Genomic DNA, 27,915 nt, shown 5'->3' on the forward strand with positions numbered 1-27,915 from the left:
AGGCAGATACGATAGGGTCTTTTAAGATACCTCCTGGATAGGTACATGGAGCTTAGAAAATCAGAGGGCTGTGGATAACCTTAGATAATTTCTCAGTAAATACATGTTCGACACAGCATTGTGGGCCAAAGGGTCTGTATTGTGCTGTAAGTTTTCTATGTTTCTAGAATGGTCATTGAGTACCTCAGCCATGCTCTCTTCATGAGTAGATTTTCATTTTCCCCCCCTTACTAGCTCCAAGCTTGTCAGAGAAAATGTTTTCTGTTTATTGCCTGTCGCCTTTGGCATCCCAAATGAAAATATGGCAGATGTTAGATTAATTAAAATGCAGAATATTGGGAATACATGTAGAACTAGCCATGATTTAAGAATAAATATCAGAGTTAACAGGTTGAATTGATAGCCTTGTTTTGGAACTGGGTTTTTGGTGAGAGTTCTGATGATAGCTCAACAGTCTGGTATTTTAACTCTTGTTTTGCTTACGGTGGGTACTTCCTAACCTCTTGTTTAGCTTATCAGGATCTGGACTTCACTGACAACCAGCATTCACTTCCCTTGAAGATTGTCTTCCAGTTTAAGATTGTGCTACTGAAGACAGGCAACAGCTGGCTGGCTGTTCATAAAGCAAGAAATGCGATTAAATACTTATTACCACTATTTTCTGTGGAAAATTGTGGTAAATGATCACCACAAAGAAGAGGCAAGCACAGTCAAGGCTGATGTGAGGGTCAAGGCGTGTGGGCATGATGCAAAATCGGAGCAAGGTCATGACATGAGTCAGACAGTTCAGAGCAGAAGTGTTTCGGAGTCTGTCCGTCTAGATAGAGAGTGAGGTTGGGTTGATGTAAGCGCCGAGCAATTTGGAAAGATATGGTATGGGCCAGAAGTGTGGCATTGGGTCCAGGCCCAGCGCATATCAATATGACAGAGCCCAGGTCTTGGAGCAAGGAATGACCTATGTTTGGACAATTTAAACGCTGAGCCAGATGGATTGAAAAGGCAGAGTATTGGGACCAGAGGTGAGGGTCGGGCCATTTCTGCTCACTGCTGTCTTTCTGGTGAAGGTGTTTCCTCTGTGCTTGTGAGGAAGGAGGTCCAGTACATCCTTGTGACTTTGAAGGAAGAATAATATATTTCCAAGTCAGAATGGTGTATGACTTAGTGAGAATATTGGGGGGGGGGGGGGGGGCTGGAGTTTTGTTGCACTTTAAGCCCCCATACTCAATGGTTAAAATTGCAGACTGAGAAGTATCAAAGGCAGTTGATTTTGTAGATGATAAACTTGCAACCAGTATATGCTGGCAGAGGGAATAGGTTTAATGTGGTGAGTGGCTGCTCTGACCTATGTAATACTTGAATGGAGTTGGAGGAGTAGTCATCCACAAAAAGTAATTGAATTACCCTCCTAACTTGTGCCTTGTAGATGGTGCAAGGACTCTGGAGTGTTGGGAGGTGAGAGAGTTCGTGCAGGATGGTTTTATAAACCAAGCATTTAAAAACAGAATAACTCCGGCATAATGAAAAGCAGTGTGTAGACTGAACTGTTGATGATTGGTCTTAAGTGATTGTTATTGCCTAAATTCCAGCTATTGTCCTATAGTAATTGTGCATTCAAATAATTTCTTATGCTCTTTATTGTTGGATTATGTTCATACTCTCATTGAACTAGTGAAGACTACAGTGGCATATAGGACATTTGTGTCTTTTATAATGAATTGACAAATCTATTGTCAATCTATCTTAAAAATAAATCATACCAGTCAGACCGGACAGTGATTTTAATTTGTCTCTGATAAGTCCTTGAACTCAGACACAGTATAGTGGTGCAAATGCTAAATGCTTCTGAGTAGACAATGTTTGAGTTATTTGTGCATTCTAGTTGACAGTTTACAATGTTTTAGAAGAGGATTAATGGGCTATTCAGATGCATACACAGCAATGTTTTTCAATGCCTGTAAATTAAAAAAGGTGAAATTTATCTTTTCCATGAAATGATTTATTAGTAAGCAGATTTGAATTCTGCTTGACTTTGAAGTTTTCACTGTTTTGACCAATGTTTCATACACCAAAAACATATAATTTCAACTTAAAATGTGACCTTGATGCTTGCATATATGGTTCTTTGCAACATTGTGCAATTTCATAAGTTACTTTGTCTCTTGACTGGTGACTGGTCCTTGGGCAAATAGAAGAATTTGTCCTGTGTTATGATAGAATAAGGTCCTTATTGATAGTGCAATGGTTCCAAATGGATGACAATTAACTTTCTGAAAAGTTAATGGTACAGGGTCTATCCAGAGGCTGGGAGGATGAAATGTAAAAGTTTTCTAAGATGGCGCTGGTGAGCAACATTTTGCGGGCAGCTCTTCGAACCTCTAGATAATACTTCTGAATTGCTATCACAGATATCTGCAGCCTGTAGTTTCACTTTAAGAAGTGTACCTTTTAAAAAAAAACAACAACAACTAGATTGTGTATTATACTTTGAATGCCCGCAGGAACATAAATCTCAGGGTAGTATATGGTGACATCTGTGTACTTTAAAAGTGAATTTACTTTGAATTCTACTTTGATTTGCAGAGATCTGAATAGAGATTCTGCTTGAATAGAGACAGGAACCTGGCGATTAAATCTAAGAACAGAGCTTTATAGAGTTTTCCAGAATATTTGTTTCACATTAGAGTATCTGACCAAAAGCTTGATATGTTACAGTTGGTGAGTTGAAGGAAAGTAATTTATGGCCACAAGTTAGTCGGCTGGATAGATTTGCCCTTAGCAGTTACATAGTTTTGTTTCTGCTCCAATGGAAGAAAATCGCATAGGTTGGGGAGAAGAGTTTAAAAAAAAGCATTTTGTGGGGCTCAGCACATTAGCGGCGGACCAGTCGATTCACGATTCATTAATGGGAGCAAATAAAAGTAAAGCAGGGTGGCCATTGTGTGAGTGAGCCAATGTCGAAGTGGGATTTTGAGACGTTGGCTCAAGAGGCTCGGCGAGGAGGCACAATTAAGTAGCAGGTAAGGCTTTTGTAGTAGTTGAATAAGAAGTCATTAAATTACAGCTAATTAAATAAAGGGATATAGAAGGATCAGGTGAGGTGCTGTAACTGCATGATGTGGGCGCTGGTGAACCCCATTGTGGTACCTGGTGACCACATCTGCAGCAAGTGTTAGCTGCTCGAGGAACTCAGGCTCAAAGTTGATGACTTGGAATCTGAGCTTCAAATACTGTGGCAGATCAGGGAGGGGGAGAGTTACCTGGATTCTCTGTTTCAGGAGGTAGTCGCACACATTAGATTAGCTGCCTCAAGGACAAAAGGGTGTGACCATGAGTGAAGCAGGTAGGAGGATCCAGGAGGCAGTGCTGAAGGAGCCTCAACCCTTGAGCCTATCCAATAGGTCTGAGATTCTTGCTCCCTGTGTGGATGAGAGTTGGGGCTGCAGGAAGAATGAGCAGCCTAACTGTGGCACTGTAGTCCTGGGAATCATTCAAGGGGTGGTTGGGGGGGGGGAAGAAGAGGAATGCAGTGGTAATTGGGAATAGTATAGTCGAGAATAGCCAGAGTTCTCTGTTGCAAGGATAGAGTATCCTGAAGGCTGTGTTGCCTGCCTGGTGTCCGGGTTTGGTACATCTTATCTGACCTGCAGAGGAATTTGCAGTGGGAGAGTAAAGATCCAGTTGTCGTGGTCTATGTGGGTACCAACAACCTGGGTAGAATGAGGAAAGAGGTTTTGCTAAGGGAATTTGAGCAGCTTGGGGCTAAATTGAAAAGCAGAACCGAAAAGGTGGTGATCTCTGGATTGCTACCTGAGCCATATGCAAATTGGCATGGCATCCAGAAGCTTAGAGAGTCAAATGCATGACTTAAGGATTGGTGTGGGATCAGTGGGTTGGAATTCATGGAAAATTGGCAACAGTATTGGGGAAGGAGGGAACAGTTGCAATGCGACAGGCTCCACCTGAACCATGATCGGACCTGGATCCTCACGAATCACATAACTGGGGCTGTGGATAGAGTTTTAAACTAAATAGTAGGAGGGTGGGTTCAACAAATTGGAGAAGTAAACTAAAAAAGAAAAGTGTGGATAAAGAAAAAGCAAAAGATAAAAGTAAAGTAAGAGTGGAGAGAAGAAAAGTCAAGTGCAAAAGAGTAAAAAAAATTACAAGATTTTAAAAGCACAGTGAGTGTAAGGGCACTTTAGCTGAATGCCCATGGTATTCAAAACAAGGTCAGTGATCTTGTGGCTTAAATCAGTTCAAAGGGGTGTGATTTAGTGGCCATTACAAAGACGTGGTTTTAGGGTGGAGAGGATTGAGAATTAAATATTCAAGAATGTCAAGTAATATGGAAGGATTGGCAGGAAGGTAAGGGAGGTTGGGTAATGTTCTTAAAGATGTGATCAGGGTGATAGTGAGAGATGATACAAGATCTAAGGAGCAGAATGTTGAATCCATCTGGGTATAGATTAGGAATAGTAAAGGGAAAAAAATCACTCGTGGGAGTTGTCTATCGGCCACCAAATAATATTACATTAGCACAGGCAATAAACAGAAATATTTGAGGCATGTAAGAATGGAATAACAGTTATCGTGGGGGACTTTAATTTGCACATTGGGTGAATCAAATTGGTCGAGGCAGTCTTGAGGAGGACTTCATAGAATGCATCTGTGATGCCTTTCTTGAACAGAATGTTTCTAATCTACAAGGGAACGTGCTATCTTAGATCTGGTCCTGTGAAATGAGATGGGTAGAATTAGGGTTTGGATGCTCTTGGTAAGAGTGATAACAGTATGATTGAGTTTTTTATACAAATTGAGACTGCAATAGTTTGATCTAAAACCAGTGTATTATGCCTAAACAATGGAGACTACAATGGGATGAGGGAGGATTTGCTTAGTATAGACTGGGAATGCAGGCTGTTTGGTGAGACAGTTGAACATTGGAAGACTTTCATAGAGATTTTTCAGTGTTCAACAAAGGTATATTGAAGTTGAAAGCAAGGATAGTAAGGGTGGGGAGAGCCAGCCTTGAGTAACTTAAAATAAAAAATAAAAGAAGGCATCAAACTAAAAGCTTGTGCATACATAGTGGCCAGGAGTAGTGGGAAATTGGAAGATTGGGAAAACTTTAAAAAGCAGCAAAGAACCACTAAGCGAGCAATAAAGAAAGGGGAGCAAGATTATGAAAATAATCTAACACAAAATATAAAACGGTTAGTAAAAGTTTTCATAATTGTATAAAGCAGAAAAGGGTGGCTAAGGTGAACATAGGTCCCTAGGGGGGATGAGAAGGGGGAATTGATATAGGGTAATGAGGAAATGGCAGAAGCTTTGACTATTTGTGTCGGTCTTCACTGTGGAGGACATGTCTAACCTGCTAAAGAGATGAGCATCTTGATATTGTAGCTATCACTAAAGAGGTAGTTCTGAGCAAACATGCGGGCCTGAAGATAGACTAGTCCCTGGGTCCTGATGGAATGCATCCCAGGATACTGAAAGAAATGGCAGAAGTTGTAGTAAAGCATTTGGTGATAATTCACCTAAATTCTCTGGACTCTGAGCAGATCCCAGTAGATTGGAAGACTGAATATCACGCCACTTTCCCCCCCCCCCCCTAAAAAAGGATGTAGGTAAAAGGCAAGTAACTGTAGCTGAGGAAGATGCTTGAAGCTATTATTAGCCATCATAAGAAACAGTGAGGCATGTGAATTCATCAGGCAGATGCAGTGTGGATTCAGCAAAGACAGGTCCTGTTTGACAAACTTACTGGTGTTTTTTTTTGAGTATATAACGAGCGTAGTGGATAGAGGGGATCAGGTGGACATTATTTACGTGGATTTCCAGAAGGTGTTCGACAAGGTGCCGCATAAAAGACATGTCCATAAGATAAGGATGCATAGGGTTAGGGGTAATGTATTAGCATGGATAGATTGGTTAACTACCATAGAAAGTAGAGAGTTGGGATACATGGATGTTACTCTGGTTGGCAATCAGTAGTGAACAGTGTGTCGCATGAGTCGGTGCTGGGCTTGCAACTGTTGACGATATACATTAACGATCTGGTAGAGGGAACTGAGTGTAGTGTATCTAAATTTGCTGATATTAAATTGAGTGGAAAAGCAAATTGCTGAAAATGCTGAGATTCTGCAGATAGACTTAGATAGGTTAAGAGAGTGGGCAAGGGTCTGGCAGCTGGAGTACAATGTTGGTAAACTTTGGAAGGAAGAATGAAAGAGCAGATTACTATTTAAATGGTAAAAATTTACAGCATGCTGTTGTGCGGAGGGACTTAGGAGTGCTTGTGCATGAATCACAAAAGGTTGGTTTGCAGGTGCAGCAGGCTATCAAGAAGACAAATGGAATGCTGGCCTTCATTGCTAGAGGGATTGTATTTAAGAGGAAGAGGTTGTTTGTTTGATGAACTTCAATAAAAAAATAAATTACAAAAAAAAAGGACGAGATTATGCTGCAACTGTACAGTGCAATGGTGAGTCTGCACCTGGAGTACTACATGCAGATCTGGTCTCTTTATTTGAGGAAGGATATACTGGCTTTGGAGCCAGTGCTGAAGAGGTTCACCATTTTGATTCCAAGATGATGGGGTCCAGAGTATGAGGAGAGATTGAGTCCCTTGGGACTGTACTTGCTAGAATTCAGAAGAATGAGAGGAGATCTTATAGAAATATATAAAATTATAAAAGGAATAGACAAGATAGAGGCAGGAAAGTTGTTTCCACTGGTAGGTCAGACTAGAACTAGGAGACACTCCCTCAAGATTTGGGGAGTAGATTTAGAGTGGAGATAACGAGGAACTGCTTTTCCCAGAGAGTGGTGAATCTGTGGAATTCTCTGCCCAATGAAGCAGTGGAGGCTACCCAGTAAATATATTTAAGACAAGGTTGGATGGATAGATTCTTGCATAGTAGGGGAATTAAAGGTTATGGGGGGGGGGGGGAAAGGTAGGTTGGTGGAGATGAGTCCATGGCCAGATTAGCCATGATCTTTTTGAATGGTGGAGCAGGCTTTACGGGCCAAATGGCCTACTTTTCCTATTTCTTACGTTATGAATGCATTTCAGCTGACTTTCGCAGGCATTTACCGTAGATTCCGGACTACAGAGCGCACCTGATTAAAAGCCGCTGGCTCTAATTTTAGAAAGAAAATCAATTTTTTACTTGTACAGGCCGCACCGGATTTTCGGCCGCAGGTGTCCCACGTTGTAATATGAGATATTTACACAGAAAGATATTACACGTGAGGATTTTTTAACTTTTAATTAAATCCATATGGTAACATAAACAAATACATATTGCAAATGCTTTTTTTCGAACCGTGCCTGTAACGCGGCTACTTTTAAATATACGTTGCGTATACTTTTTTACTGAACAACATTCCAATATCTCCTAACGACTGGTAAAAAATATATATACTGCAGCCTACCAGGAAAAGTTATTGATCGCCTTTAACTTAAAAGCAGCGTTCGCTCAGATCCAAAGCCGCTCGCGTAATGCCGCTCCCCCCCTCCTTCCCGTTTATCGCAAACGGCATTTTTCCCACAAGACGCGGCGAAACCGGGTGTGACGTCATAGCATCCCGCGATGTAGTACAGAAAACAAATATAGTTAAAACACTTCTAAGTTTAACTAACAAATGAATTACTAAGCGAAAATATTATAAACTAAATAACTGCCATAAAGGCAGCACAATGCTTTTCTTCGAGTGTTTTCCATGTTGATGAGGGTGAGTACAAATGACTGATTTACAATAATTTAATTGTGAAAGTGCGCTTGATTTATCGTACAATTTCATTGGACCTCTGTGAACTACTCATCAATTTTATTGGTCTACTGTTACGAGGCAAAATGTTTTTGGCGGCATGAAAAAAATAATGCATTAGCCGCATCGTATTAAAGGCCGCAGAGTTCAAAGCTGTTCAAAATGTGGGAAAAAAGTAGCGGCTTATAATCCGACATCTACGGTATTTCCTTTGATTATGCTGCATTGAACATAGATCCCTCTCACCTGCATCAGGCTAATCTTTAGCTTGTAGCTATCACTTTATTTCAAATTACTGCAAAATAACACTTTATTCCTGAGAGTATGATCTTCATTGTATCTCCATGTCCTTTAATAGTGTATTTTGTTCCATTCGTAAAATGTGCTCATTTGTTGTCTGCCTTGTACAATAAGGTTCAAGTTTAATTGTCATTCAACCATACACATGAATACAGCCAAATGAGATGGTGTTCCTTGGGGGCCAAGATGTAAGACACAGTACCATCAGTCACACAGCACATGTGTGACATGTAACTACGACAACAGAAAAACATACAGTCACAAAGATAAAGACACAGTCCCTGAGTGTCATGGCCTGTTAGTTTGATTATGCATGGAATGTTGTCCTAGAGCCACATTTCTACAAGAACGAGTGTATAAACAGTTTTTCATCTCATGCTGGGTCAGTCACAGATGAACACAATCCAGCTTGTTTTCCACCAAGAGAACGTTGGAGGGCAGCACTGATGGGAGGGGCCAGTTGCCAATCCAATACAACTTCCGCAGCACACCTGCTCTTTCGTCCTTACTGCCTTCGGTATCTTGTCCCAGGATGGCTGAAGCAGCATGAAGGTCTGGTCCATGCAACAACAGAGTCCACACAATTTCTCCTCCACCAATCTCGATCTCGTCAATGAACAGGACTTGCGGTATCTAACTTACCAATGTCTAACAGGGTTTTCCCATCCCAATTAAAACATTCAAGACAGTCATTTGCACTGTTCATTGGACAGCACACTGCCTTTGCCCACTGCTTTTGACGCCTTTCTCCTGCAGATGGCAACATGGCACGCAAGTCCAGCTCCACTGATTTCGAGCAACTCACTGATGGGGAAAACCTGCAATGCTTGATGTCCAGCAATGTCTTGCAATTAAAAAAAAAATGTAAAGGGTGAACAAACAGTTGTTTGGATCCAGAGGGACTGCTGCGTATAAGTGTGCCGACATCTTACTGAATGCCAAAAAAGGGTCAGTAACATGAAAAATCCCATCCACCCTGCTCATGGAATTTTTGTCTATGTAGTATCCATAACAGGACCACCAGACTCAGTAAGTTATTTTCCCCAAGCAGTGAGGCTGATTAACACCTTCATCCACTAACCCACCATACCCACCCTCATCACTGCTAATTTATTTCCTGTCAGTCTCACCTTATGTATGACACTCCTGTGCCTAGCGTCACTTTATGGACATGCAATCAATCTATACATATAAGCTATCTTAGGTGTTTATATTTATTGTGGGTTTTTTTTGTTTTGCATCGGAACTGAAGTAACAATATTTCGTTCTCCTTTATACTTGTGTACTAGAAATGACATTAAGCAATCTTGAATATGTGTTCCAAAAAGTTTCCTATCTGTATGTCTGTAATGGTACTGTTACATTTTCTGAGCCTTAAATGTAAGTTTTAGTATAGTTCTAGCATATCTTCTACTTCGTGGCTTAACCTTGTACTAAATATCCTCAGCTGAATTACGAGTTACAAATCTTTGTATTTTTCCTGTCATCTAATATCCTTCCTTTCTTGAATGCCAGAACTCTGTAGCATTGTGACTTAACTAATGCCATTTACAAACACAATACTTCCTTTTTATATCGTGCTTGTGTACCAAAATAGTCTTGTAGTTTTCACTTTGTTTCATTATCTTGGTGAAAGGTACATCCTTCAGTGTTCTTTCTCCAAGAAGTACAACTGCACAGTTATGTACTATAATAAAGTAACTCCTGATTCTCATTTGGGGGGGGGGGGGGGCGGGGAGAGTGGAATTAGTTTTCATCCATGTTTAGAAACCAACTGTAAGCCTGTATTTTCATCTCATTTATTTCTATATTGACAGTGAGACAAAAGTTTTCATCAGAAAGCTCTTAACAAGCATTGGCTAGCAGAGGGCTCCTGATACATTGCGTGTAATCTGACCACTAATGTAAAAACAAGTTGATCAGTTGTTTAACACTAATTTTAGCTATGTTGCTTTAACTTTTAATGCCTTTTTTAACTTCATTTTGTTTTTAAAACAATTTCTGCTTGAAATACTCTATCCAAAAATGACTGTGTCCCAAAATCTATTAAGTATGAGTCTTTAATTTTGTGCTGCAGGTTCCAGGGATGGTTCCATGGGCCTTTGGGAAGTAACTGAAGAAGTACTAGACCAGTCCGACACAAGTATGGATCCCGCACGAGTCCCAAGTTACACCCACATAACACACAAAGCTTTGAAGGACATTCCCAAGGAATATACAAATCCTTATAACTGCAAAGTGAGAGCTTTGGCCTTTAACAATAACAGCAAGGTAATTTTCAACAATATCCTTAATCTTGTTTTGCTTTGTAGATGGCATTTTTTGTTTGCTTCTTTTAATCAATCTCTGAGCTTATGAAGGAACTGCTCTTTTTGCGGCAATCCTTTTCTGACTCAGAAGTACAGTATCTCAATATTTTCTGCCAGAATATCCCTCTTTCTTGCTAAACCTACACTAAGTGGCCATTTTATTAGGTACAGGAGATGCCTAATAATCTAGTCACTGAGTGTGTTTCGGTATGTTCATGGTCTTCTGCTGTTGTAGATCATCCAGTTCAAGGTTCAACATGTTGTGCCTCTAGAGATGCTTTTCTGCACACCACTGTTTTAATGCGGGAGTGTTTGAGTTACTGTTGCCTTCCTGTCAGCTTGAACAAGTCTGGCATTTTCCTCTGACTTCTCTCATTAACAAGGCATTTTTCTCCACTGAACTGCCATTCACTGAATGTTCTTTGTTTCTGAAGCCATTCGCTGTTGTGCATGAGAATCCCAGGAGATCAGCATTTAATGAGATAATCAAACCATCTCTTCTGGCACCAACAATCATTCCACAGTCCAAGTGATTTAGATCATATTTCTTCCCCATTCTGATGTTTGCTCTGAACAGCTCTTGATCATATCTGCAATCTTTTATGCTTTGAGTTGCTGTTATATAATTGGCTGATTAGACATTTGCATTAACAAGCCTGTGTAGAGGTTTACTTAATAAAGTGGCCATTGAGTATATTTGGAGATGACAGGAAAATTAATTAAAGAGCCGGCCTTCATCCTGCTGTTCTGCTTATTGACAGTTCAATTTACTGCATTCTTTTTACAACTTCTTTATAGTCTTAAAATGAGTGGTATTATCCAGCCTCAAGGAAGAAATCTAGTGGAATGGGGAGTGAATACTGATGAATACCAGAAAATATTTTTGACTTAGATATGTTGCTTACTGTCACAGTAGGTGAGGTCTTCAGAGACTTTTAAAAGAAAGTCTTGTCTCATCATCAGCCTGAACTTAAAAAGGTGTGCACTTTTTTTTTACATCTGTGGTGAATCTTTTGGTTTCCACATGCAGATTCCAGGATATCTTTCTAATTCAATAGCAGTATCATGGATGTATTTTTGTTAATTACAGGCAGTCCCCGGGTTACGTACGAGTTCTGTTCCTGAGTCCGTCTTTAAGTCGGATTTGTACGCAAGTCGGAACAAGTACATCCGGTATTATTTAGCGTCAGTTAGTCAAGCGTTTCTCTTAGTATATAGTATATATTTCACCTCTCTATGCATATAAAACACTTAAGAAACGTATGTATTCCAATAATTAAACCACTGCGTTGCTTAGTAATAATTGTAGCTTTCATCGGGCAGGGCCTTTCACATGCTCCATTATTCTCACTTTATCCGTTATCCTTTAAAATTGTTCCTATCGTTGACCAACTGTAGCCTAACGCTTTTCCAATGACCGATGGCGTTTCACCTCTTTCCAAACGCTTTATTATTTCTACTTTATTTTCTGTCATGATCGCTTCCCATCAATGGAACAGAAACTCTGCAGATGGCGGGTCCCGAGCTCTGCCGGCTCTCGAGGTCCGCTGGGTCCTAAGGACCACCGCACTGAATTCCCCGGGTCCTAAACTCCACTGCACTGAGACAAGCTAAGTGGGACAAGTGGGGTCTGTGCTGGGTTTGGGTATTTGATCCGACACAATATTCCGCGTGGGAATTTAAACTGGAGGTGGCAGTGTTTTTTTTACGAGGTCGAGTTGTGAGCTCGACATCAACCCGGCACGGATGGTACGGGAGTCACTGGATCAACATCAACCCGGCACGAGAGCTGTCTGTCACTAAATCGAACTCGGGAACCTCCGTTCTCGAGCCTGGCACTGATCTCATGGCTCCACCAGTCGACTGGAGTAGGAGCGGCGGTGGGGGGGGGTGGGGTTCCAGGGTGAATCTTACTAAGAAAAATTTAAGCCAAATACAAAGTTAAACACTCAACACAGTGTTAACAGCAATGACTTAAAATGGCGGACGGTATTGCGATCTGACTTAAAATGGCGGATGGCGTTCTGCTTCCTCGGTTTGTAAGTACGAGTTGTCCATAAGTCGGACGTTCGTAACTCGGGGACTACCTGTCAGCAATCTTTCAAAACTATTGATTGAAGATAACATTCAGCATCCTGTATAATTTAATGTGAACCTAACTAAAGAGTAAACAGTTGATTTTTTGGGCTTGAAACATCAACTATTTACACTTCTCCATAGATGGAGCCTGGCCTCCTGAGTTTCGCTAACATCTTGTGTTTGTTGCTTTGGATTTCCAGCATCTGCATATTTTCTCATGTTTGTAACTAACTAAATACTCAACTGTAAACTGATTTTTCAGGAGCTTGGTGCAGTGTCTCTTGATGGTTACTTTCATTTATGGAAAGCAGAAGATAACTTGACAAAGGTAACATTTCTTGGTAAAGCTTAAATAAAGCTGTAAAATAATGAAGCATTGATATTTCAATCTTACATGAGCTTTCAATAAATAACTGCTATGCTACTTGAAACAGTATTATGGTGAACCGATCAATTGTAATCTGCTATTTCCACTTTTTTTCCCCCAAAGTTCAAAGCAAATTTATTATCAAAGTATATATGTCACCATATAGGACCCTGAGATTCGTTTTCCTGCGGATGCACTCAATAAATCCATAAGGGAATAGTAACCATGATAGAATCAATGGTTAGACGTTCGATCAGTGTGCAAAATACAACACAGCAAATACAAAAAGAAATAAATAATAAATATTGAGAACATGAGATGAACAGGCCTTGAAAGTAACTCCATAGATTGTGGGAACGTCTGAATGATGACACAAGTGAAGTTGAGTGAGGATATCCCCTTTGGTTCAAGAGCTAATGGTTGACAAGGGTAATAACTGTTTCTGAACCTGGTGGTGTGAGTCTTGAGGCTCCTGTATGTTTTAACTGATAGCATCAGTGAGAAGAGACCAAGACCCTGATTATGAATGCTGCTTTCCTGTGATAACATTTTGTGTGGATGTGCTCAGTGGAGGGGAGAGCTTTACCCATGATGCTGTGGGCCATATCCAATATTTTCTGTTCAAGGGTACTAGTGTTTCCATACAAGGCTGTGGTGCAGCCAGTCAGTATACTCTCCACTACATACCCTTCAGGCAGATGGGGCTCATCAGCCTTGGATGGCAGCTCACCTAGGAGAAGGAAATCTCTGATTTTAAGCCTCCGCTGCCTTGCGGCCATATCCACCCATAGGAAAGGTTTTGTGAGTAAACCCCAAGGAAGAAATCTGGAGCCGGGGTCCCTAAGGCAGTTTGATGTTGTTGAGAACTTCACTCTGGGAACCTCTGCAATGACACTGGTGCCAAGTTGTATTGGTGCTTGCCATTCCCTTGGACTGCATCAGTGATGTGGAGAGGGGGAACCTACTGCATGGGCAACAGCCTGTTCTTCAAATCTTCCTGCCCATGCTTGTGCCTTGGAGAGGACGCAGTCCACCAGAAGCACAAACCCATGATCCCCTGGGATCAATGGCTGCCTACTACTACACGTGCAGTTTACATGTCATGTAGAAGATTTGCAAACTCCTCTGAATATTTTTTTTTTAGCAGAAATTGCTGAAGAGTTTTTCTGTATATTGGAATGTGCAACACACTAAAGTTTACAGGTTGCTTTAGAGATTGAATTTTGGATATTGTTACAAGTGAGGTAAAAACATTAAGTTTTCCTTATGTATTCCGGCTTAATCAGGAACTGATCGTAAGTAGGTTGATATTTGCAGGGTTAATATATTCAAGAGGACAATTAGATTAACAAAACTGATAAAAGGATACGAAGATTAATTTAGTTAATTTGAAAGAGAAGCCAGTCACATTGTTTTATCCCCTAATCTAAACAGCTAATCTGTGAGGTTAAGTCAATCTTGTTGTACTAGGGGGACTGTTCAATAGTCTGATAACAGTGGAATCGAAACTGTCCTTTTGGCTGGAAGTACATGCTTTTGGGCTTTTATATCTTTCATCCAATGGGAAGGAGTAGAAGAATGTCTGGGGCGTGTGCAGTCTTTGATTTCATTTACTGCCTTGCTCTGCTGCCTGAAGTCTACACAGAGTCCAGAAGAAAAGGCTGGTCTCGGTGATGGGCTGAGCTGTGGCCACAATTCTATACAGTTTCTTGTAGTCTAGGGCATAGCAGTTGACACGCCAAGCTGTCATACATCTGATTGACTGTTTTATATAGTGTATTAATAAGAATTGGTGAAGGTAAAAGGAAGCTGCCAAATTTCTTATTATATAGTTCAAGTGAAATTAAATTGTTTTCTGTTCCAGTTGCTGTCTACCAAGTTACCTCATTGCCGAGAAAATGTTTGCTTAGCATATGGACAAGAATGGTCTGTATATGCTGTGGGGTCCCAAGCACACGTTTCTTTCCTTGATCCAAGACAACCACAAAACAATGTAAAATCAGTCAGTTCGAGGGAACGGGGTAGTGGTAAGTTTGTACTTTCATTGCAAGAAATTGTGAAACTGTTCTCAAATTGTAGTTGGCTTAGTTTGATAAATGCATCATGATGCTTTTTCTTTTCTCCTATATTCGGTTTTTTTTTTCAAGAGCCAATGGGTTTAAAACAACAAAACAAAATTGAAACTGGAAGGCTGACATTAAGATCTTGGTATAAACAACTCTTTATGGATAAACATGAAAAAAAACACTCATGAGGCCCAAATTTACCACTCTAAATCTCCACATGAAATACCTCTGTATGACGCTCACAATAAGGCTGAATGAGATGAGATCAATTAATCAATACTGAAGCTGCAAGAATTGGTGGAGTCTTGATATTCATCATTCTCATTGCCTGACTCCCTAGTAACTTTCCATCAAATCTATGATCCAAATTGGAAGTATGGTTGTTTTCTTCTGCCTAGATAAGGCTGCCTTGCTGTGTTTCACCTACAATTGAAACACAGGTAGTTGCTTTATTAACACCAAATCTACCAGCCTTTTCATTAAATTCATCCATCACTGTATAACATCTTCAAGATGTGTTAAAGTAAATTACCAAGGCTTTTCCAACACAAGATCTGTATTACTAGAAGGACAAGGGCAAGTTAAAGCACCTTCAAGTTCTTCAAGTCACCCATAGGGATCTCTTGGAAATAATTCACTGCTCCTGTGTTGCTGAATCAATATCCAGATTCTGTGCATTAAACAATCATTCTTTCAATGCACAGACTGCAGTGGTTTGAGAAGATAACTAATCGCCATCTTTTTGAAAGCAAGTGGCTATTTGGCAATAAGTGCTAGCCTTGGCAACTACAGTTTCCATCACATAGGATGGAAACAAACTCTTCAACCCACTAACAGTGATGAATCTAGAATCCTTTGCCACAGGCAGCTGTAGAGGCCACTTATGTACAGTATATTTAAGGCAGAGGTTGATAGATTCTTGATTGGTCAGGGCATGAGGGAATATGGGGAGAAGGCAGGAGATTGGGGATGAAAGGAAAATTGGATCAGCCGTGATGAAATTGTAGAGCAGACTTAATGGGCCTAATTCTGCTCCTTTATCTTAATGGTCTTGTGGTCCAAGCAGACCATCAAACCTCAAATTCCAATAATTGAGTTTCTCCTGACCATCCCATGAACTTTTCCTGATTCTGTTACTTAACTGCACAATTTAGTGGCCAATTAAACTACCAGCCCTCATCTTTTAGATGTGAAGGGGAACTGAAAACAGAGGAATCCCATGGGACGATGGGAAGAATGTGCAAACTCCACAAAGTACCAGAGGTTAAGATTGAACCTGGATTCTTGGAGCTGTGTGTCAGCTGTTTTACCAGCTCTGCCACCATGCTGCCGTAAGATGAAAGAATGTAATGTGTTGTGAGAATGGGGAGAGCAGAATTGGCCACCGTAGTTTCATGTTACACCTGTGTGAGAAGGTTTCTCTTGTAAAATAAAATAATGCATTCATACAATTCTTCTTAGAACTGGTTCTCAGTGAGTATTCATACAATCATGTCATTATATTACAAAGTCCTGATTTAGTGATACTGAATTTGGAAAAAAAAACCTTCCTAAAAAATTAAGGTTGCTTCTAGCTTTTATTGATCATTAATGTCCATTGATCCAATATTAACCTGCATTAGTCATAGCACAGAAAAAGGCTGGAATTGCCTACCTTGCTTTCCTTGTATCTCCTTTAAATTATTCCTTGCCTTAGCTTTTGACATTTGCTTTTTTTTTGGGGGGGGGGGGGTGGATTGGGAAAGACAGTTTATTATTGCGTATCCTCTCAGAATATTTACACCTATCAGGTTCCACATGCCCACCTCCACAACTCCACTTGTCTTTCGAGGAAGACAAGCCCAGTTTCTCCTCATAAATGAGACTGTCCATCCCAGGCAGCACCTTGGTGAATCTCTTCTGCATTCGCTCCAGAGGAATTGTCTTTTCAGTACTGAGGTGACTAAAACACCACAGAACATCCCAGATATGGCCATGTTTGGCCATATGGCTTATGTTTTTTTAAAAATAAAACTATACTGTTGCTTCTCTGATACTTTATGCCCTGGCTAATGAAGACTAGCGTCTTATAAGCTTTACTTTCACCCTATCTAGCTGCTTGGCCACCTTAAAGTATCTTTGGACTTGTATGCAAATATTGGTCATCGTCTTAATGATCCCTTAATATTTAATATTGTAATGTTATGAGTTGAGTATTTCATGATGTGTGTGTCATACTACCCAGTTTCTGCCCTAAACAAAGACTGAAATTATAAATGTCATATGCTACCTTTCTCTGGAGACTCCTTATAAACAAACATCACAAAGCCTGTAGGGTCTCACTGGGCTACTTAACTTTGTCATTAAGTCATTAACTAACCTTGTTTTCATTGTATGGAAGCTGAATTTAAAGCAGAACACCACAAATATGGTAGTTTGTATATATTTTACACAATTCAATTAATGTTGAAGCTTTTATGTTGGAATCTTGTCAATAACTTTATTTTTAAAATTACAAACTGCTTTATTGAAGTTCAATTTCACTTGAGAACTGAGTGGCATATGCAGTCTAGTTATTGCATTAGCAAGTTTAAATGGTGTGAGGGAACGTAAGCCACAAAAGGAGTAAGTGTAAGTTCTTGTGTGTAGAATAAGAAAACCATCGCTTCCTATTTGCCATAGAATATGAGTGAAGTAGTTTTGGAACTTTGCATTGAAGGAAGATTTTTAATTGTAAATTTCTTTTTGAATAGGTATTCGATCTGTGAGCTTTTATGAACACATCATAACAGTAGGAACTGGACAAGGCTCGCTACTTTTCTATGACATCAGAGCGCAGAAGTTTATGGAAAGGGCTTTCACAGCAAAGTACAACAGTGAGAAGTTGAAATCCAAGTGCGAAGAGATTTTAAAATTAACAACAGGGAAGGGTTGGTTGGTAAGTTTGGAGAAATTCTGTCTTTTCCTAGAAAGCACAAAATGTACACTTTCCTAAAACTGCTGTTCCAGAAAATTTTAAAGTTTGGTTACAGATAAGAAGTAGACTTAAAATAGCTAGCAAGAAGTTGTAAATTGCTGATGTTGGAAATCTGAAATGTAGAAAATGCTGGAAATGTTCAGCAGGTTGGGCAGTATTGCCAGCCAGAGTAGCAAAATTAACATTTCAGGTAGATGACCTTTTTGCAGATCTAGAAAAAAATTAGAAAGGGGTACCAACAGATTGAATGATATAAATTATAGCCATACTGGCTGTAAAAGGTGGTGAAGTCAAGTTGATTCCAAGTTGTCTATCTGGAGATGTAAATAGAAAGAGATTAAATGAGGACGGAGGAGAAATGAAAAATATAAGAGTGCTAGGGCAAAGAGAAATCATGCAGCAGTTGAGAACCTAGAAGTAAAAATAAATGGTGGAAATGCCTAGCAGGTCAAGCATAATCAGTGGACATTAAAAAAACTGAATTAATTTCCTGGTTTTCATTAGAATTTGTGAGTATTGATATAAACTAAAAAGACTCATCTGAAATTACAGATTAAAGAGTGGAGTTCTAAGATCTTTTAACCCGTTTGGTTAGAAAATGAAATGCTGTGTTTTGGACTTTTTTTGGACAGTGATTGAGGCCAAAGATACAGATTGATGTAATCTAAGAAATTGCAGAGGGAAGTGGTGTCTTTGGAAAGTTGAAAAGAGTCAGGGAGGTGAATTAGATGCCATCTCATTGAAGATTGTGGAAATTAAGGAGGATGATTTGCGTATTAACCTATAAGATGCAGATTATGACTTCAAAATTCAAAGTAAATTTCATTAGCTAAATACATGTATGTCACAGGATACAACCCTGAGATTCATTTTCTTACTTAATGAATCTATAGAGTAGATACTATAACAGGATCATTGAAATATCAACCAGAGTGCAGAGACGGCAAATTCTGCTCATGCAAATATAAATAAATAGCAATAAATAATGAGAACATGAAATAATATGATAAAGAGTCCTTGAAAGTGAGGTCATTGGTTCTGGGAACATTTTAATGATAGGGCAAGTGAAATTGAGTGTAGTTATCCCCTTTTATTGAAGAACTTGATGGTTGAGGGATAGTAACTGATATTGAACTTGGTGTGGATCCTGAAGCTCTTGTAACTTCTATCTGATGGCAGCAGCAAGAAGAGACTTCAAGCTATATATCAGATTTGAAGGCATAAATAATTTTAAAAGTCCTCATAAGTAGTTAATCTGCCAAAACAGTTAAGGCAAAGGTTATTATAATTACTCAAATTGGACGACAAATATTCATAAACTGAACAGAATTAAAATTGGAGGGCCAAATTTTCAGTAAAAAAATTAACATTTAGGTTTGGTGTAAAATCAGTTATTTGGACTTGACACTAGAGCATTTCCCGTTAAGAGTTTGTTTGCTTATAAAACTTGAGGGAAGTAATAGCTTTTAAAAATCTATTTGAAAAGTTAGCTGAATTAACCATCAAATACAATCTTGGATAATTACACACCTAAATTTATATTGCTTCGTTCAAATTATTTGTAATTTACTCCAACACAAAAGGTAGTTTAGTGTAAGTTTTAATTCTGAAGTTGAGATAATGAAATCTTTGTTTTCATTTTTACATACCCTTTATTCCACATGTAATTCCCTGGTTAAGATTTCTTCTGCTATGCTGTGAGGTATTCTATTTCACCAGTTTTCTGTAAAAGCAGCATGACCTACTGGAAAGAGTGTTTTGGCTTAGGCTAAAGGTAAGGGGCCACATTGTCCAACGTAGAAACATATCAGCCAATCAGGATTGTGAGATATGAGAACTGTGGGAACGAGTTTTCTGAATGACAGTAGTCTGGATTGGGGTCTTTTAGCGGGAGTTGTGGAGTGGGGCAAGGGAAGATGCTGCAACATACTGTTGGACGGAGTGTCTGTGTTGCAAGAAGTGCTTTGTGTAGATGAATGGCTCCGAGGAGGGGAAAAGCCAGTACTCCTGAGGGAGAGGTTGTTTGAGATGGTCTTCAAGGGGAGTTCAAAATGTGGGTGCTTTCAGACAGTGGGTCCAGCATGTAAATAAAGAGGTATACCCCCAACTACTCCAGTATGAACTCCATTTATGTGCACATTGGACTAGTTTAACTGTAGTGGGTCCTTTTATTTTTATTTTTTTATGACTGTTAAAGCTGGAAATTTGGTAAATACACTTTCTTTATAACTTTATGCTGGTGTATGATTTGTCATTTCTGGGCTACCAATAGCTGTATGGGCCGTATTTACATGGTATTAGCTCAAATCAAGATTCCTTTAATTAGAACATCATGATGTTCCTGTTTGGTTGAAGCCCAAATCATACCGACCCTAGATGTATATTGTTCATGAAAGGTGGCCTTGTCACCACATAGTCACATGGCTTTTAGCAGAGTTAGCTAACCAGCCAAGTCTGTATACGAGCCCGATGAGAGGGCTACACACATAAGAATACCAACATAATTCATTAGTAAACAATAGTATGGTGTGTACATTATCCACGATAAAACAAAATATTTTATTAGGCAAATTCCCATGTTATGCATTTGCATTAACCATAAACAAAATTCGAACATGAATGTTTTTTTCTTCAGTTAAACCTTCGATCTGGTGATATATTTTCTATGCAGTACATAGTTGCATGTGAGAATGGTTTGACTTAAGTTGGTATTTCTCTGCAAAACAGTGTACCTGCTGGTAATTAGGATATTGTAATAGAGCTTGATGATTTATTTTAAAACTTTAATGTTGCTCTAATTAAGCTTGAAAATGTATTGAAGAAACTTTTGAATAAATTGAAGTAATGTTTTTTAATGAATATCCTGCAATTGCAGTCATGCCTTGGATCTTCACATCCTTATGCTGCAGTAACATTGAGAAATTTGGCAAGATGTCTCTTCATAGCTACTGTTCTCATCAAATTAGTTGTGTTCCTTTAAGAGAAGACTGCAAACCGCAAGCAGTGAAATTGAAAGTTGCTAAGGTATTATTAATTCAACTGTAAAGTCCAGTCATGCTGGACTAATAGAGTAGCTGTTTTGAGAAACTGGCACAGGTGCAGTGGTTTGAATATTCACTTTCTGTGTTGTAAAATTCCATGACTCTAAAAGGGGAAAACAAGGCAACTTTTTAAGTTGTGAGTGAGCAGGATTGATTCAGTTCAGTTCTGAGGGTCTTTCCTCCCTGTGTATATTAATGATTATCATTACCTAAACCTGGAAGAAGTAGTCTTGAAATTGATTAGCAAAATAGGAAAATTTGATTAGTTTCTTCTAATCTAAATGAGGAAGGCCAGTGCAGACTACCCATGTGGCTGTTCCCCTCAACAATAGGGATACTGCTTGGAGGTAGGAGGTGACCTAGCAGAGGAAAGCCACAGTCTCTGGCACTGAGTCTGGCTCTGGCTCAGATGTGTAGGTGGTGAAGAGATGAGCTGTAGTGACAGGGGATTCATTGGTTAGGGGAACAGAAACGAAGTTCCGTGGTTGAGAATGAGATTCCTGGATGGTATTTTCCCTCCTGAGTGTCAGGGTCAGGAATATTTCATAGAGGCCACATCATTCTTAAGTGGGAGGGTGAGCAGCTAGAGTTTGTATTCTACGTCGGTACCAATGATATGGGTAGGATGGGTAACGAGGTCAAGCAAAGTAAGTTCCGGAGGTTGGGTGCCAAGTTAATGGACAGGATCTGCAGGGTTGTGATCTCAGGAATGCCACCCATGCAATGTGCTAGTGAGGCCAGAAGTAGGAAGATCATACAGTTTAACACGTGGCTAAGGAATTGATGGAGGAGGAATGGCTTCAGATTTTTAGAATACAGAATAGTACAGAACAGTACAGGCCCTTCGGCCCACAGTGTGCTGACACTTAAACCCTGCCTTCCATATAACCCCCCCCCCACCTTAAATTCCTCCATGTACCTGTCTAGTAGTCTCTTAAATTTCACTAGTGTATCTGCCTCCACTACTGACTCAGGCAGTGCGTTCCACGCACCAACCACTCTGAGTAAAAAAAACCTTCCTCTAATATCCCCCTTGAACTTACCACCCCTTATCTTAAAGCCATGTCCACTTGTATTGAGCAGTGGTGCCCAAGGGAAGAGGTGCTGGCTGTCCACTCTATCTATTAATATCTTGTATACCTCTATCATGTCTCCTCTCATCCTCCTCTCCAAAGAGTAAAGCCCTAGCTCCCTTAATCTCTAATCATAATGCATACTCTCTAAACCAGGCAGCATCCTGGTAAATCTCCTCTGTACCCTTTCCAATGCTTCCACATCCTTCCTATAGTGAGGTGACCAGAATTGGACACAGTACTCCAAGTGTGGCCTGACCAGAGTTTTATAGAGCTGCATCATTACCTTGCGACTCATAAACTCTATCCCTCGACTTATGAAAGCTAACACCCCATAAGCTTTCTTAACAACCCTAACTACCTCTGAGGCAACTTCCAGGGATCTGTGGACATGTACCCCCAGATCCCTCTGCTCCTCCACACTCCCAAGTATCCTGCCATTTACTTTGTACTCTGCCTTGGAGTTCGTCCTTCCAAAGTATACCACCTCACACTTCCATGGGTTGAACTCCATCTGCCACTTCTGCATCCTGTCAATGTCCCTCTGCAATCTTCGACAATCCTCAACACTATCCACAACACCACCAACCTTTGTGTTGTCTGCAAACTTGCCAACCCACCCTTCTACCCCCACATCCAGGTCGTTAATAAAAATCACGAAAAGTAGAGGTCCCAGAACCGATCCTTGTGGGACACCACTTGTCACAACCCTCCAATCCGAATGTACTCCCTCCACCACAACCCTCTGCTTTCTGCAGGCAAGCCAATTCTGAATCCACCTGGCCAAACTTCCCTGGATCCCATGCCTTCTGACTTTCTGAATTAGCCTACCATGTGGAACCTTGTCAAATGCCTTACTAAAATCCATGTAGATCACATCTACTGCACTACCCTCATCTATATGCCTGGTCACCACCTCAAAGAACTCTATCAGGCTTGCTAGACACGATCTGCCCTTCACAAAGCCATGCTGACTGTCCCTGACCATGATTCTCTAAATGCCCATAGATCCTATCTCTAAGAATCTTTTCCAACAATTTTCCCACCACAGACAGAAGGCTCACTGGTCTGTAATTACCCAGACTATCCCTACTACCTTTTATGAACATGGGATCAACATTTGCCTCCCTCCAATCCTCCGGTACCATTCCCATGGACAACGAGGACATAAAGATCCTAGCCAGAGGCTCAGCAATCTCTTCCCTCGCCTCGTGGAGCAGCCTGGGGAATATTCCGTCAGGCCCCGGGGACTTATCTGTCCTAATGTATTTTAACAACTCCAACACCTCCTCTCCCTTAATATCAACATGCTCCAGAACATCAACCTCACTCATATTGTCCTCACCGTCATCAAGTTCCCTCTCATTGGTGAATACAGAAGAAAAGTATTCACTGAGGACCTTGCTCACTTCCACAGCCTCTAGGCACATCTTCCCACCTTTATGTCTAATCGGTCCAACCTTCATTCCTGTCATCCTTTTGTTCTTCACATAATTGAAGAATTTTCGATCATTCAGCTCTCCCAGGGAAGGTGGGACTGGTACAGAGGGACGGTTTGCACCTGTACTGGAGGGGCACTAATCTGCTAGCAAGAATGTTTACTAGTGATGCACAGAAGGGCATGGTGGGGGAATTTAAACTGGAATTGCGGGGGTTGGGGACCTGAGTGCCAGAACAGATAGTACAGGTGGTTCAATAGGTACATTTAATGTCAGAAATGTATACAATGTACATCCTGAAATTCTTTTTTCGCAAACTTCGACGAAGACAGAGGAATGCCCCAAAGAATGAATGTTAGAACTCCAAAGCCCTCCCGCCACACACAAGCAGCAGTAAGGTAATGGCCCTCCCCCCCACCATCAAAAAAGCATCAGCGCCCTCCACTGAGCACTCAAGCATACAGCAAGCATCAGTAAAGAAGACTTGCAGTACCCCAAAGACTACTCATTCACCTGGTAGTTCGACATGCCACAGGTTTTCTCTCTCTCCCTAATGAGGGAGAAAGGGGTGTCCGTGTTTCACAGTGAGAGGGGAGGTATAACAAACAACTCGCTGATTTATGATGTTAAAACTTTGTTGCGTCGCTTTTTCTGAGCTCTGCACCCATAGAGTCGGCCCCAGGGTTCAGGTCTCTGAACATACAACCCATCGCAGCTAAACCCGCTGCTCCTGATATTCCATGTTCTCCCAGAACACCATGGTCAGGGGCACCGGCCTTGAATCAGCCCATCTCCAAAGCCACAAAAATCCGGCACCCTGAAGTTGTGCTTGTCTTCCAGGCTGCATCCTTGGGATATCAAAAATCAGCCAGTCGTGAGGCCCTGAGAGTGGATCTCATTCCCAGAAAGAACTGATCAGAGTGTAACTCCAGGTCAGGGTTTTCAAAAGAACCTTAGAAAGGGAAAAAAAAGAGATATCAAAGATAGAAGTAGAGCTGTTTCCAAAGATGCAAGCAAAGAAGTCACCATTTAACACCATGTTGACTTTGCTCCACCCTCCGAGGCAATTGTGGAGAACGATGTTATTAAACCTACATACAAAGTTAGGAATCAAATAGTGAACACTAATGTTCTGAGCTGTATATATTTGAATGCAAGGAGGATGAGCTTGGGGCATGGATCAGCACATGGAGTTATGACATAGTAGGCATTAATTATGTGGTTGCAGGAGGGGCAGAACTGATAGTTCAATGTTTCAGGGTTCTGTTGTTTTAGACCTGAAAGACTAGGAAGGATTAAAGGGAGAGGGGGTGGAATTACTAGTCAGGGAAAATGTCACAGCATTGCCCAGTCAGGAAAGACTGGCGAGCTCATCTAGTGAGGCTTTATGGAGGGATAAGAATGTTATGACCATATTAATGGGATTATATTATAAACCACCTCTAAATCTACGGGATTTAGAGGAGCAAATTTGTAGAGAGATTGCAGACTATTGCAAGAAACATAAGGTTGTGATAGGTGATGTTAACTTTCCAATATTGACTGGGACTGCATTCTGTAAAAGGGCTAGTTGGGAAAGAGTTTGTCAAATGCAGGGAAGTTTCAGTAATCAGTACATAGGAGTCCCAAGTAAAGAGTGCAATACTAGATTTCCTATTAGGGAATGAGGCAGGACAGGTGACAGAAATTTGTGTACGGGAGCACTTTGTATCTAATGATCATAATGCTTAGTTTCAAGGTAAGTTTGCAGATGACACTACAGTCATCGGACTCATCCAGAATAGTGATGAGTCTGCATATCAACAGCAGGTGGACCAACTGGTGCTCTGGTGCAGTCGGAACAATCTGGAGCTGAACACGCTCAAGACAAAGGAGATGATAGTGGATTTCAGGAGACATCTTCCCACTATGTCTCCCCTCACAGTCCTCAGCAGCCCTGTGTCCACCGTGGAGAACTTCAGGCTCCTGGGAACCACCATCTCTCAGGATCTGAAGTGGGAGCAGAACATCAGCTCCATCCTGAAGAAGGCCCAGCAGCGGATGTATTTCCTGCGGCTCTTGAGGAAATACGGTCTGCCTCAGGAATTGCTGCTGTAGTTCTACACTGCAGTCATTGAGTCTGTCCAGTGCACCTCCATCATTGTGTGGTTTGGAGCCGCCACCAAGCAGGATAGGACCAGACTACAGCGCACAGTGAGGACAGCCGAGCGCATCATTGGAGCCTCCCTGCCCTCTATTGTGAACCTGTACTCTTCCAGGTTGAAGAAGAGGGCGGGGAACATCATAAAGGACTCCTCCCATCCTGCGCACGGACTGTTTGATCTGCTTCCGTCTGGTAGGCGCTTCAGATCCCTCCAGACTAAGACTAATAGGCACTGGAGAAGTTTTTTCCCTACTGCGGTCACTTTGCTGAACAGTTAACTGCCGGTTAACTGTCGGCTAACTATTACTTGGATTGCAATACCTGTATGTATAATCTATATTTTCATTTATATTTATCATTATTATTATGAGCAGAGAGACAACATCTGCCGGAAGTAAATTCCTTGTATTTGCATAGGTACTTGACGATTAAAGTCTGATTCTAATTATGGGAAAGGATAGGTTTGGTCTTCTGGTTGAGATCCTAAATTAGAGAAAGTCCAATTTTGATGTTATTAGAAAGGATCTGGCAAGTGTGAATTGGGACAGGTTGTTTTCTGGCAAAGGTGTACTTGGTAAGTGGGAGGCTTTCAGGAATGAAGTTTGCAGAGTACAGAGTTTGCATGTTTCTGTCAGAATGAAAGGCATTGGTTTTCGAGATATTGAGTCCTTACTTAAGAAAAAGGTGCATAGCAGGTATAGGAAGGCAGGAACACAAGGTATTTGAGGAGAATAAGAAATGGAAGAAGACACTTGAGAAGGAAACCAGTGAGAGCTAAAACAAGACATGAGGTTACTCTTAACAGACAAGGTGAAGGAGAATCCTGAAGGATTCTACAGATTTATTAAGAGCAAAAGGATAACAAGGTTCAAAATTGGTCTGATGGAAGATCAGAGTGGTAATCTATGCATGGAGCCAAAAGAGATGGGGATATCTTAAATGGAATTTTGGCATGTATATTTACTCGGGTTGTAGACACAGAGTCTATAGATATGGGACAATGTAGCAAGTGAGGTCATGGACCCCGTACAGAATACAGAGATGGAGGTGTTTGTTGTCCTGCGGCAGTTTAGGGTGGATAAATCCCCAGGGCCTGACAAGGTGTTCCCTCATACCCTGTGTGAGGCTAATCAGAAATTTCAGGGGCCCTAACAGATATTTAAAACCACCTTAGCTGCAGGTGAGGTGCCGGAAGATTGGAGAATATCTAAATGTGTTCTGTTGTTTAAGAAAGTCTCCAAGAATAAGCCAGGAAATTATAGGCCAGTGAGCCTGACATTAGTGGTGGAAATTGACCCTGCATCCACCACTTACTGTACACTCACCATCCTCTAAATGAAGTTCCCCCTTATGTTCCCTTAAACATTTTACCTTTCACCCCTAACCCATGATCTCTAGGTCGAGGCTCATCCAACCTCAGTGGAAACAATCCTGCTTGTATTTACTGTTACTATTTACTGTTTCACTCCATTTTATACACCTCCATCAAATTTCCCCTCAATCTTCATTCTGGGGAAGAAAGTCCTTACCTATTCAACCTTTCTCTATAACTCAGGTCCTCAGGTCCCAGCAACACCCTTGTAAATTTTCTCAGTATTGTTTCAATCTTATTTACATCTTTCTAATAGGTAGGTGGCCAAAAGTGGACACAATACTCAAAATTAGGCCACACCAACATCTGTACAATTTCAACAAAACATCCTAACACTTGTGGAAATTAAGGGTCAATTCCAACATTTAAGAGAAATTTGGATAGGTACATGGATGGGATTGGTATGGAGGTACAGGTTGATGGGACTAGGCATATTCATGGCTTGACACAGACCAGATGGGCTGAAGGGCCTGTTTCTATGCTGTAATGTTGTATGATTCTGAGCTTTATTTGTAAAATTTACATCAAAACATCTGTATCCAGTGGCCCTGGTGCAGCCTCCTTTACTTGTCTGGAAAAATGAAGCATGATAGGATCATGGAGTGGATGGATAAGTATGATTAGATTGTTTCTGTGCCAAATGGCAAACTTCCATATGGTTTGGTTGGGATCAATAGTCTGTCTTCAGTATGAGACATAGGCTTTTAGTGATGACTTCTGCGAGCTATGATGAATACATCAGAATAGGAATTGGATAATTATATCCACTTTAGTGTGACATCAGAGCTCATAATCTTATAGAAAGGTTTTGTAAAGAAACCTATTTCAGTGAAAAGCTGAAATTTATGTCTGGTGAAGAGAGTTTCAAATTAACAGGAAAAGTTTTGTGGAACTGAGAGCAAACCATAGCTGAGAGCATGAGTGAGAAGCTGAGAGCAATGAGAAGTGAGGATTATAGCAGTGGGCAAATATTTTTGCATCTAGTCCATTGTAA

At 40.7% G+C, this 27,915-nt stretch overlaps 1 protein-coding gene across 1 annotated transcript in view; it reads left to right on the top strand.

Moving 5' to 3' along the window:
* Window positions 1-27,915, top strand: part of dcaf12 (DDB1 and CUL4 associated factor 12) — a 91,727-nt gene that overhangs the window by 55,431 nt on the left and 8,381 nt on the right. The window contains exons 5-8 of the mRNA XM_073064207.1: window positions 10,154-10,347; window positions 12,727-12,792; window positions 14,696-14,858; window positions 17,630-17,814. Coding sequence (XP_072920308.1) covers window positions 10,154-10,347; window positions 12,727-12,792; window positions 14,696-14,858; window positions 17,630-17,814 — 608 coding nt within the window. The remainder of the gene's footprint in view (window positions 1-10,153; window positions 10,348-12,726; window positions 12,793-14,695; window positions 14,859-17,629; window positions 17,815-27,915) is intronic.

This window comes from Hemitrygon akajei, chromosome 13 (assembly GCF_048418815.1).
Source record: "Hemitrygon akajei chromosome 13, sHemAka1.3, whole genome shotgun sequence".
NCBI lineage: Eukaryota > Metazoa > Chordata > Chondrichthyes > Myliobatiformes > Dasyatidae > Hemitrygon > Hemitrygon akajei.